The sequence below is a fragment of the Nyctibius grandis genome, chromosome 4, assembly GCF_013368605.1.
Source record: "Nyctibius grandis isolate bNycGra1 chromosome 4, bNycGra1.pri, whole genome shotgun sequence".
NCBI classification, from domain to species: Eukaryota; Metazoa; Chordata; class Aves; order Nyctibiiformes; family Nyctibiidae; genus Nyctibius; species Nyctibius grandis.
In genome coordinates this window covers 19,279,636-19,292,044 of record NC_090661.1, presented here as the reverse complement: position 1 = coordinate 19,292,044, position 12,409 = coordinate 19,279,636, and the positions used below count along the sequence as shown (strand labels likewise).

The 12,409-nt window shown below is 40.8% G+C and overlaps 1 protein-coding gene across 3 annotated transcripts in view; it reads right to left on the bottom strand.

Moving 5' to 3' along the window:
* The window catches only part of CHID1 (chitinase domain containing 1), a 127,077-nt gene extending 115,117 nt beyond the window's left edge, over positions 1-11,960 (bottom strand). For 2 of the 3 annotated variants that reach the window (XM_068399359.1, XM_068399360.1), the window contains exons 1-7: positions 11,896-11,953; positions 8,432-8,603; positions 6,882-7,031; positions 5,856-5,988; positions 4,697-4,741; positions 3,336-3,442; positions 435-496 (exon numbers count right to left, since the gene is read on the bottom strand). In XM_068399359.1, the coding sequence (XP_068255460.1) occupies positions 435-496; positions 3,336-3,442; positions 4,697-4,741; positions 5,856-5,988; positions 6,882-7,031; positions 8,432-8,542 (608 nt within the window). In that variant the 5' untranslated portion in view covers positions 8,543-8,603; positions 11,896-11,953. Of the gene's footprint in view, positions 1-434; positions 497-3,335; positions 3,443-4,696; positions 4,742-5,855; positions 5,989-6,881; positions 7,032-8,431; positions 8,604-11,895 lie in introns of all 3 variants that reach the window. The other variant, XM_068399361.1, reaches the window with a different exon arrangement.
* Positions 11,961-12,409: the final 449 nt, after the last annotated feature.

Below are 12,409 nucleotides of genomic sequence, written 5' to 3'. Positions count from 1 at the left end.
AGGTTTCCTAATCAACTCAAATTTGGTGGTCTTGAAAGCATCCCACACTTCCAAGCTTCACCCAGTAACCCAAACCAATCTATGTTATAATAAAGGCCAGTGTCAACATCTGAGTAAGCATGCAATTGAGGTACCCTCTTCAGCCTTGTACAACAGTAACATAGAATCATAGAATTGTTTTGGTTGGAAAGAACCTTTAAGATCACCTTGCAGAACTCAAGTATGAACAGCTAATGTGGTCTGTTAGGTCCATTATGAAGATTATTATGTAATCTTTGAGCTCATGTAGAGTAGAGCAGACTCTTCTACTTCATTCTAAGATAAGTGGAACAATCTTCAGTTGTCCTAGAATGAAGTGTATTTACTTATAATGACAAATTGAAATCAACACGGAGCCAATTTTCAGGAATTGCATCCTAGAGACTTATACTCACGTTTGCTTTTGATTTCCTAGTTGACTCCAAACTTCAACTACAAAACCATCAAAATTTTCATTCTAAATAAAGGGAATCGACAAGAATATACAGTTAATCACCATGCTTATTCATTATGCTTGTATCAGAGATGATAACACAGTATCAAAGCACACAATTACTGTAGTTTTCTTGTACAATTACAGATTGAACATGCTTTGCATTCTTACACCAGCCTTGTCTTTACTGCAGCATTTCATGAATAAGTGAAAGAGAAGCACAAATTATTTAACAAACATGAAAAAGTTGAAGATCTCTATTAGTTATCCATGACTCATATCAGAGGTGAAACATTGAATGCACTGGATATGTTCACTGTATCACTGCCACCACTGAACTGACACAATATAAGAACTTTACTTGCTTGATCATGTCATTTTTCACTAGCACAGTAATTACTTCAGGAAAAAATAGTCTGATTAGAAGACAACTTTCCCCATAAAATTTAACAGGTATGGATTACCTCTCCATATGAATCTCTTGAGCCTTTCCTGTTTCACCTATGCCATACTTATTTTACACAATTCGTTACTTTCCTGGACTCCTGTTGTTTTCACAGAATCACAGGATTCACATCTGGATTGTGAACTGGCTGAAGGAAAGAAGCCAGAGAGTAGTGGTCAGCGGGACAGAGTCCAGTTGGAGGTCTGTGTCTAGCGGAGTTCCGCAAGGGTCGGTTCTGGGACCAGTTCTATTCAATATATTCATTAATGACTTGGATGAGGGATTAGAGTGCGCTGTCAGCAAGTTCGCTGATGACACAAAACTGGGAGGAGTGGCTGAGATGCCGGAAGGCTGCGCAGCCATTCAGAGAGACCTGGACAGGCTGGAGAGTTGGGCGGGGAGAAATTTAATGAAATATAACAAGGGCAAGTGTAGAGTCCTGCATCTGGGCAAGAACAACCCCATGTACCAGTACAAGTTGGGGACAGAGCTGTTGGAGAGCAGCGTAGGGGAAAGGGACCTGGGGGTCCTAGTGGACAGCAGGATGACCATGAGCCAGCAGTGTGCCCTTGTGGCCAAGAAGGCCAATGGCATCCTGGGGTGTATTAGAAGGGGTGTGGTCAGCAGGTCAAGAGAGGTTCTCCTCCCCCTCTACTCTGCCCTGGTGAGGCCGCATCTGGAATATTGTGTCCAGTTCTGGGCCCCTCAGTTCAAGGACAGGGAACTGCTAGAGAGAGTCCAGCGCAGAGCCACGAAGATGATTAAGGGGGTGGAACATCTCCCTTATGAGGAGAGGCTGAGGGAGCTGGGTCTCTTTAGCTTAGAGAAGAGGAGACTGAGGGGTGACCTCATTAATGTTTATAAATATGTAAATGGCAAGTGTCAAGAGGATGGAGCCAGGCTCTTCTCAGTGACATCCCTTGACAGGACAAGGGGCAATGGGTGCAAGCTGGAGCACAGGAGGTTCCACTTAAATTTGAGGAAAAACTTCTTTACTGTAAGGGTGACTGAACACTGGAACAGGCTGCCCAGAGAGGTTGTGGAGTCTCCTTCTCTGGAGACATTCAAAACCCGCCTGGACGCGTTCCTGTGTGATATGGTCTAGGCAATCCTGCCCCGGCAGGGGGATTGGACTAGATGATCTTTCGAGGTCCCTTCCAATCCCTAACATTCTGTGATTCTGTGATTCTGTGACTTCTACTCTTACAGGATAAACCAGTATCAGACAGGGAAAATTCAGCCATTAATGAAAGACGGTTGTTAAGCAAATCATTTGACACACATTTACACATATATTGGGAAAAAATTCATGAGCTCTTGAGTCTAAAGATGTAAATGCTAACCTTGCATAGGCATGATTGCAAACATCTCCCGTGATAATTTAGGTTTAGCATGACCAAGGATACTGTTGTACTTGAGTACCCCTTCCTTGAGAGGCCAACTCTTACTGAGGACCTAAGACTGATGTATCAGTTACAAATTTTAAGAAACTATTCAATTTACCTCTACATCTGTTTTCCTCTAGAGATTTCTTTACATGGTGTAGCAAGTGAGAAAATTTATTTTGACAGTAATTAAGCAGGCTGTCATGAATCAACCACTGAAGTTGCATGTCTTTTGAGTGCAACTTGTCTAGTCCTACACATGCATATCTCTAAAGCCATTACGTAAAGGGGCTGTCCAGAAAACCTTAGCAAACAGTAACCTTTCCTTAACGGAAATCCTCTTCTCCTCTCCCCAGCCTCTTAACATTTTAAGGAAACTGGTTTATCAGACCTGAGCAAAACTGTACAGTAACAGATATCCAGTGAGTTATTATTGGTATTAAAAGGGGCTCATTAGCTCTAGCACACTGAGCCTGAATATACTCCTGTAACACAGGAAACAGCACTCATTGCACCCATGACCCTTTTTCTGCCTATTAAAAAATGCCACTAACCAGTTTACGCCCTGCAAATGGTGCCATTAATAGATTTATTTTTTTAATAGAAATTTAAAAGAAAGTAGTCTGCTCACTAGGCAACTTCCATGAGAAGTTTATTGGGTATCCACTACCGCCTCAGTAACATTCAGCCTGTCAGCTGTTTGGAACAGGTTTTATCAATCAAAGTTTATAGCAGGCAAAAGTCACCAGTGCAACTGCCAACAACAACTTAACAAGGTTATGTTGATCAGACTTATATAGTCTCACTTTAGACTTGTAGTTAACTGCACTTAAGTGTTGCTATACTTCATATTTACAGGAACTGGACACATAGTAGGACACACTATTAAGAATCCTGCCTCATTATTGTTTTGAGCAGAATTTTATTTTGTAGAATATAAAACTACTGGAAATGAGGAAAAAAAAAAACATTACAAAAGGAATCAAATATCATCTCACACGATTTTATAAGCATTAGCAAAAAGTCTTTTTACCTTGGCTAGCAGAACCATGTTCTCAGAAAGCTCCTCTATCTTATCCTCACTACCAAAAACACTCTCGAAGTCCTGGTAAGTCCAGCCATCAAACAAAATTCGAGGCACTATCAAGCAAAATCATCAATCAGTAGTGAAAATTAAGACTTTATTATCTACACTGGATTATCTCTGCAGAAACAGAATACAGCAGATACAAGCAGAGATGCCACTAAACAACACATCCCATGACTATGATGATTGCTCTTTTACTCTGACCAACTTTGGCAGCACAGATAAATTGACACTGTAGAACATTCTTCATTTTATGTTAAGTTAAAAGTCAGCACTGATGCAAGTTTTAAGAAAAGATACCTTCATTTCATTAAACTATCTTAATTGAACTTAGGGCCCCAAATAGAGTCTTAAACGAACACCAACATGAAACAGCAATCTTTCTGTAAGTTGTGCATCTCCGCTACTCATCTCAAGACCCTATGACAAATTTTTATTTTGGAAAGTATGGGCACTTGAGCTCATGTAATTTCTTTTTCTAACAACACAAAACATTAAAAACATAGTCAGATGAGTCAGGAAAACTGTTGGAACAGTCGATGATCATGCACACTGGAAAAGCCAACAACTCATCCAGAGCTATGTCTAAGCCCTTTCTAACTACCAAGAATGTAAAAGAGTATTTTAGAAGAGTCTAGAGAGATTTTAAAGGCTTTATCATCTGGCAGCTGAAGAAATTTAAAATACCTGACTGAGCATTCAATTTTTCTAATGTATTTCAAGTTTGATGCTCCCTTCTGAATCAAGAAGGCTTTCACAGTTCCACAGAATTCTTGCTATAAACAAACGTAAGAAATCTAGCACAATATTATCTCTATAGCAATGTTTGCCATTTTCTCTGAAGACACACACCATGGCACATCCTTTGAGTTCCCAGTTTCAAGGGGAAAAGAGCCAAAGAAGGACTTTTCCACTATCATACAGGAAAGTCTGACTGACTCAGATTTAGATTTTTTTTTTTTTCTTAACTAAGGAGAACCCCTGAACAACAAGTTTGAAGACTGCTCCCCCAGACAAGCATGTAGTGTTATATACACAGTACCCCTCCAGAGAGGGCCCTGTGACCCAGGGTTTATACAGAGACAAGAAGTTACGGCAAAACATTAGGGCACCAACAGGATCAACACTTCAGTTACTTAACTATCTATAGTTAACTGCTTTTATTTTTCTTCTCAGGCTTCTTCCTTCAAACAACTAGGCTAAGGTAACCTCCTTTTCTCCCATATACACCTGGAATAATGCCTTCTTTTGCTCTGCTAGCAGTGAAAGAAGATAAAAAAACAAACAAATATAAAACAAAGGCTCACCTATTTTGATATTTTTGGAGGTTTCTCTGACATCTTTCATCCAGCCTGTCAAACAGTATCAAGTAAGAGAACAACTGTTAAAATATAAATGATGTTGACAATGACAACATATTTTCAAGCACTCTTCAAATAATGTAGCATAGCTTCATTATATCTGTCTTCCTGCCACAGACTATTAGTTCATAACCAACACAGACAAAACATCCTCTGATGCACAGAATCTGAAGCTATTCACCTCCACCACAGCATAACTAGCATTTACCACAAACTTAAAATAGTTTTTACCCAACTCCTCCCTGCTGCTTACAGTTCTGCCTCGTCATGGAAACTATCTTACTGCCTACTCAGAGCAACACTTCTGTAGTCACCAAGCATCACCTGGAAGGATTTTTTTTTTTTAGATGGTACTTTCAAGTGTCCCATCCGCTCCTCTTGGCAGTCATTGCACTAGAATGAATTCATTAGCAGGCCCCAACATGGTAAGAATTATAGATGTTTCAAATGAGATTCCACATTCAATCAAGTTCAAAACCATGAACTACTTAGTTATTGTTTAAGAACATACTAGCTGAAATCTGAACTTGTTGCCAGTTTCTTGAAAGTAAAGGAAGAAATTCTCTTCAGATTAAATTTATCTTCCATTTCCAAACCAAATTCACCCAAAGGTTTTTGCAAAGGGAAAAAAAAAAACCACAACAGGTAAACAACTGCACAGTACAAACACCAAAGACTATTTCTACCTGTACAGATTCTTTGTCCCTTCCTTTTTTTAAGAGGGGCTTTGTAGACAGCCTGGTGGAAGATCCAATCTTTCTACTTATTCTTTGGACAAATAAACTATGTACACATGTGGAACCAGGTGGGAACAGAAAGAAGTTCACTCTGAAGAAAACTCCTCAAAAAATGGAACAGATGAAGTATTTCACCATGAGGCAGAGCCAGAAAAACCCACATGTATATATTGCCAAAGCTACCTAGTCTGCAACAAGACCAGTAACCTTACTTGCAATGCATATTCAAAGGGAAAGGGGGAAGCGGGAAAGGGGGAAGCGGGAAAGGGGGAAGCGGGAAAGGGGGAAGCGGGAAAGGGGGAAGCGGGAAAGGGGGAAGCGGGAAAGGGGGAAGCGGGAAAGGGGGAAGCGGGAAAGGAAAACAACACCTTTATCAGCATCATGGAGCCCAGTGAACTGGAACCTTTCCTTCCCTCTCCTTTTCACTTGTAACCAGACTGGTGAGATTAGTGTAAATTTGTTTCCAAATATTTTAGCAATGTCATAGCCATGGCTGTTCCACTTGCAAAAGAAAGGAGGAAAAAAAAGTGAGAGGCTCAAAAGTAAGATATACAGTTCACTTTACTTTTGACCAATACAAAGTCTTTAACACAAATGTAATCATTTGCTAGATCCCCATTTGTTAGTTTGAGGAAACCTTCTGGGACATTATTTTTATTTAAATAAGAAAGTACCCTGGAAACTCTGATAGCTGCATGAACGGCAGTCTTCAAATAGTGCAAATTCACCTGAACTACAGGAATTTGCATGTAGATTCCAACACAGTTTTGAATTTACCAACTCTGCATTTATGTTCAAAAGAACTTGAGAAAGGTGAAAATTTATAGGGCATCTATTTCTCTTTTGAGCAGTGTAAGACTGAAACAAGTTAAAAGCATCCTCTAAACAAAAGGAAGAAAAGGAAGAAACACTTATTATTCAAGAAAGGATGCTCTGAATAATAGTAAGACTAGATAACAAAAGAAATCAGTTTGACAGCAGCATAAAAAATTTTTACTGTTTATTCAGAAGGTTCAAATTGATAGCTGCATGGTATGAGGACATTTAGTAGCCCTCCTGTTCTGACTTTACTGCAACTTCATGCAGCTCATCAAGGACAAGAGAATACTATCATCTCTGTTTTACCAGTGAGAAGAAAACCAGTGTGACCTAGACATCCTCCAAGAGATGGATGGGAGAACAAGGGTTTAGGATCATATGAATCCCAAACCAGCTCTCAAATAATCCTCTGGCTATTTGACAGTATTTGACTGTGTTTGATCAGAAGTTCCCATTATTATAAAAATGCTTTTAAAGCAGGGATGCAAGATTGCAGATTAGCACAGTCTGCTGCATATTCATTCAAAGCACCGATTTTATTAATTTTATTAATTTTATTAATTTTATCAACTTACGGGAGTAATATATCCCAGAACATCTCCCATGAAATGTCTTTCCTTCATCTTCTTGGAGCAATAACTTCTGTGTTCCAGTATAATATCCTTTGCCTTTGGATCTACAACTACCAGCCCCCGGTCCTGCACATTTTTATCAGAATGCAGCGTCTGGGGGGAGAAGACAGTTTTTAGAACCAGCTACACAAAGCAGCCATTTTCAATAGCAACAGACTTCAAAGCGGCGGGGGATTTAATGATGAATCACATCATTAAACTCTGAGCACTCCTTCTAAATGTTTGATTTAAAGCTGAAACAGGAAAGTGCTCAGAAATTATTTGTCATCATCAGCAAACTTACTTTGTTTGCAAGGCAAAAAGCACGTGAACAAAAAAAAAAAAAATCAAGAAGAGATTAGATTAAAGAACATCAATCACCACAGCTGATGGTGCTCTGCTCTCTAGTTAGTGCTTTCTGGCATGTTACTCCCGAAATGATTAAACAGGTTAGGAGTTCTTAAACAAGAATTTGAAGACAACTTTTAAACTGGATGTACTTTAGACTCAGTATGCTGCATTGTGGTTACTTAAGGCCAAGGTTCTGAACACCTTTCTTTAAGGAAGGTCTGCTTCAACTAGAACGCACAAATAGTTTTAGCAGACAGAAACAGAGTGAGAAGGCCTAAAAAAGTGTGCATGGTGAGTATGAAGAAACCATCTATTGATTCAGCATAAGGACTTCAGGGATAAGGCCTGTCTTAACACTCTGTATTATCCTCACACTACCTGCAAACTAGATTTTCTTCCTGGTAGACATTGAGCAAGCAAGTAACACAAACAATGAGAGATTAACTATACTTACAATTTAAGGGAGAGGATTTTGAACATGGCTACTTTTTACCTAACATGCTTAGCAACACTAAGTACATATACTTGGTATATGCACTGGTAAATATACTTCCTCTCCATACACCCCCTTTCTCCTGCACTGCTGTGCCTTCTTGCAGTTTTGAAAGAAAACAGGCAGGAAACAAGAACATGCTCAGCAAGTTAAGAGAGACTTCAGCATGTTGGCTCCACTTGCTCAGATTGCTACGGGACTCTGAATCATTTCTGCCCACAAAGGAACTGCTGGTTAGAAAGCTCTTCAAACTATCAGGATACAGCCTTTCCATTGGCAAGGCTGAGAACACCTTTCCCTCCACCAGTAAATGACCCAGCGCTCTTGGCTCAAACTACAGCTCCCCGCCCCCTTTTCCAAAGGGATGGAAGTATGTCTCCTTTAGCTATGCAAGAGGGGGCAAAAACTTCCTGCTTCTGCAGCTTGCAAGGGAAAAAAAAAAACCTCCAGAAGTCTACACCATTTTGGTTCAAAGAATGAACCATTTGTGACACTCATAAAAGCTGAAGGAAAGGACAGTTTCGGGTAGTCTTATCCGTGAGCATAAGCTTCAGTGGAAATGCATGGTTGCTTTTAACACTGTTTTGACAGAATGAGAGTCCATTTACCAAAGGTCAATTAGTTCACTGCACGTGTTAGATAAGATGTGTGTTTAAGTTATTTCTCTTACCTTTTCTTCCAGTTTTTTTGTAGCACCTTTCTTTGCATCTGTTTTTGACAGGGTACCTTCAGCTAGCCAGCAAATCGTGGTAAGAGAAAGTGAAGTACAGAGAAGCCTCATGGTGTTTTTCCCCCTGTCAAGTTTCTCTTGCCTGAAAACCTGAAAACAGAGGTTCAAATCTCTGTGAACAGAAGAATATAATAGTTTAATTCAGTTTTCTTGTCTAAGAAAAGTCAAGCAATTGTCTTATCTTCTGCCTTCTAGAATCAGATTTATTAAGGCAGAACTGTTTTAATAGTGCTTTTGCTCTGGCAGCAAAATAACAGAGTATTTTAAGAGATTCCTAGCCTCAAACATCTTTTTTTTGTCCCTTGTTTTAGTAGGTGTATCACAGAGAAAGTGAGTTGGACACTTGCAGCTTCCCTTTTAAAGAATCCCTAAAGAAGCATAATGGTTTACAGCTGAAACTGAGATAAATGTCTGCTGCTCAGAATAATTATAGTACCACCCTACATTTTCTATAGAAAATAAGAGATACCATTTGTTTTTGCTCCTGCCTAACCCAGTCATCAAGTCACAAATTAATTAAAAGACAGAAAGAATTATAGCAAATGCTTATAGCTATGTGCCTTTACCCTAACAAGTGAGAACTTTGCTTTCAATTCCTTGCCAAGTCAGTGATACACACAGAATTGAAAAAAAGATACGTGTCCTTTTGGTCTAGAAGAATTACTTTGACAGTTTGTCCCAGCTTCAGATAAAAGAATTGAGAATTAATAAAGAACAGTTCTGTCCAGTGCTATTTATCTATCACACATTAGTTCTCTCAGAGGAAGGACTTTACAAAAAAAATTTCAAATACACCCAGAGCTTGTTTTTCAACCTCTCCCCATTCATGAGTCGCACTGGTTTTCCAGCCGAGTTCCCAGAAGGGGATAAGAAGAAAACAGAGAAAAAATATTTAGCATTAGGGGTACCAGGATGAAAGGAGACAAAATACCAGAATGAAGAAAAGCAACCTGCTTCTAATTGTGGAAGCCCTAAGTATCAAACCGGGACTAGCTTTCATCTACAATAAACTAGTGGCTCTAGATATGTATCCGGCTGCTTATCATAATTATGAGATCCTAATGGAGAAGAAAAAAAGGTTACCCTTCCCATAATTTTCTGAAATTTTGTCAAACTTTAAAAATTCTCGTGCTTCCTGTATTACTCTGAAGAATTAACATTTCTACCACTCACTTTAAAGACTTATGAGTTCATTTCTCCGAGTCATATTTACAAGACTTGTTGTTGTGTTGGCACTGATAACAAGTGCTGCTCAAAGTCTGAGTATTCTGTTTCTGTACAAAACATCAGGTGAGGGCTCACACAACAGCAGACCGAGCACTCTAAGGGAGTACTGTAGCAGTAACATAGTGGCAGAAGGAACCTTAAAGGTTAAATGGCAGTGTACTCAATGCAACAGCAGCTATTTGAGGCCAACAGTGGTAATGCAGAGACAAGATCAACAACCCAATAAAAAAGCATATTTTGATGTGGCTGACTTAGCAGTGAGATTTTTAAAAGCACTGATATTTATTGCAGGAGTTACGGATTCTGCAGGAAATCAGAGAGGAGTACATGATTAGGGAACAAAGTAGAAGGATGACGGCAGTAGAAGTGCTTGGAAAAAACAATGCCACTAGCACCAAAGAACACAGAGCATAAAAAACTTCATGTACAAATGATCTGACTTCACTTTAGTCAAGTCTTATAAAGACTGCAAAATAAAAGCAGAAAGCCTTGTAATACTTCTTGGATCCAGAGGGCGGGGTAAAAGCTAAATTACTATACCATTTGAAATTCACTATTATTAACAGTTAAGGTGTTCTGCTTCTACTTTGACTTCAAGGTCACTGGTAACACCCTTGTTTTCCACATCCTAAAAAATTAGGCAAAGCAGGCTGCTCTTGATAGCATCTACTCTGCTCCATCTAACTTGGCAGGATCTATAAACTGCTGCAGAGAGGAATAACTGAGAGCCTGAATAATCAATGCAAGTCTTAACTATTTGGACAGGATATCAATTCTTCCAGAAGCTGGTATATATTGATTTGAAGGTGTTTCATTTCACTTTCAGAAACAATTAGCAACAGCATCCACTTCCCTGAAAATAAGTTAATTTTTAATGGATGAAGAACAGAAGTTTAAAAAACCCATCACTGAACTCTAATTAGACATCAAAATGTGCTCATTTCCTTGACATGATCATGTCCACCTGCCAATTACTGTTAAGTCAACATCCACTCCTAGATCTATACGAAGCACTGAGCCTGTGGCAAAATGTTTTCTGCTAGTGACAGTCCAATAACAACTCTTGTTGGAACCTTACTTTAATAATTTGTTCTTTAACAACATCAGTTTAGTGAACGTTAAGTAGACAGCATCACTCTCCTACCTGAAGATGAATTAGTCAAACTTTAAATGCTCTTTATGGAAACTACAGGCATGAATTTTTCAAGCTTTACAAAACTAGATCCCCATCAAGTTTTTCTTCTGCAAACCTTCCTTCACCATTTTTTAATTCTCAAACTAACTAAACTGAGTAGAACTGTATGAGCTTGGCACTCTCTTTATTTCCTGTATCACTGCAAAATGCAAGCAAAACTGAGGACTGGCTCTGTTTTTGTCCTTGTTCAACTGATACTATGGACAATTTAAGGTTTAAAACATCTTTTGACAAAATGATCTAAAGCCCAGGTTTCTCTCTAAGCCAGGTCACAAATGTTGTTTAACCTGAGTCTCCACATGAGGTAACATAACTTCTAGTCACTTGTTTTAAAGTTGCACCTTTATTTTTAAATGAGAGAAAAGCTGGCATAGATTTAAGCTGTCCAAAAGAAGCAACCAAAGAAACCAAATAATCTTGGATGCTGGCACAGTAAGTATTTGGAAGTCAGAGTTAACGTTTATACTTTTTTTTCTAAAGAAGAAACCCGATTCTAACTACTGCTGCTGAAGGAGTCTCCATCTCTTAGTAAAGGAAGCCCAGGAAGCACACTATTGATGTGTTTTTAAATTAAAACAACAAAAGCTAGACTCAGGAGTGAAAAGAGTAAAAATAAACCCGTTTCTAACCTGTGTAAACATTACTCTCTTTCCTCTTGTAAGGTGCTCTACTTCGACAGTCAGAACTGCCTCCCATACTCTGACTCTCAAGATAGCAAAGCTTTCCACGCAGACCTCAGGAGACCCCCAGCAGCCTGCAAGCCGGCCAAGCCAGCAGGCTCCCTCAGACCAAGCCCCCGCCGCGGCCTATCCCCGAGCTCGTACCCCCTGGGGCCACCCAGGCCACCCTCAACTGTCCCGTCACCCCCCCCACCCCGGCTGCGGCGCAGGCCGAGGGCCGCCGCACCACCGGAGCACAGCCGCACCGCCCGCCCCCTTCCCTGCCTCCAGACAGCCCTCAGCCGCCCGCTGCCACCACCTACCGCCCGCCGCCGCTTCGGAAGTAGAGGCGGACGGCACCGCCCCGCCGGCTGACGGGGCAGCGGTGAGGCGGCGGGGGAGGAGAGGGCGCCGGGCGGCGGCTGTGAGCTGCTTGCGCCAACATGGCGGCGGGGCATAGCGAGCGATCGCAAGCTCGAGGGAGTGGCTGTCGCTTGGTGCCGGCTCTCCGGGGCGGGGCGCGGGGCGCGGGAGCAGCTGCCTGCCCCGGCTGAGCCCCAGGTGAAGAGAGGCCGGCTGGGCTGTCCCTGGGCGCCGGTTGCGTTGGTGCTCATCAGTACCCAATGAAAGCAAATGCTAGTCACGGCCTAACCGTAAATTCCCTTGGAGAGCCTCTTGGTTTATTCCAGGTTGTAGCGAATAGTGTAGGTAAGTAGGGAGTTTGGGCTAAAACACATGCACTGGCCTGGAGGCAAAATGATAGTACGGACAGGGCTGCAGAGTCAGCAAGCAATAGTGTTAATTCCAGGTGTGCAGAAAGGAGGGATCAAATCTCAG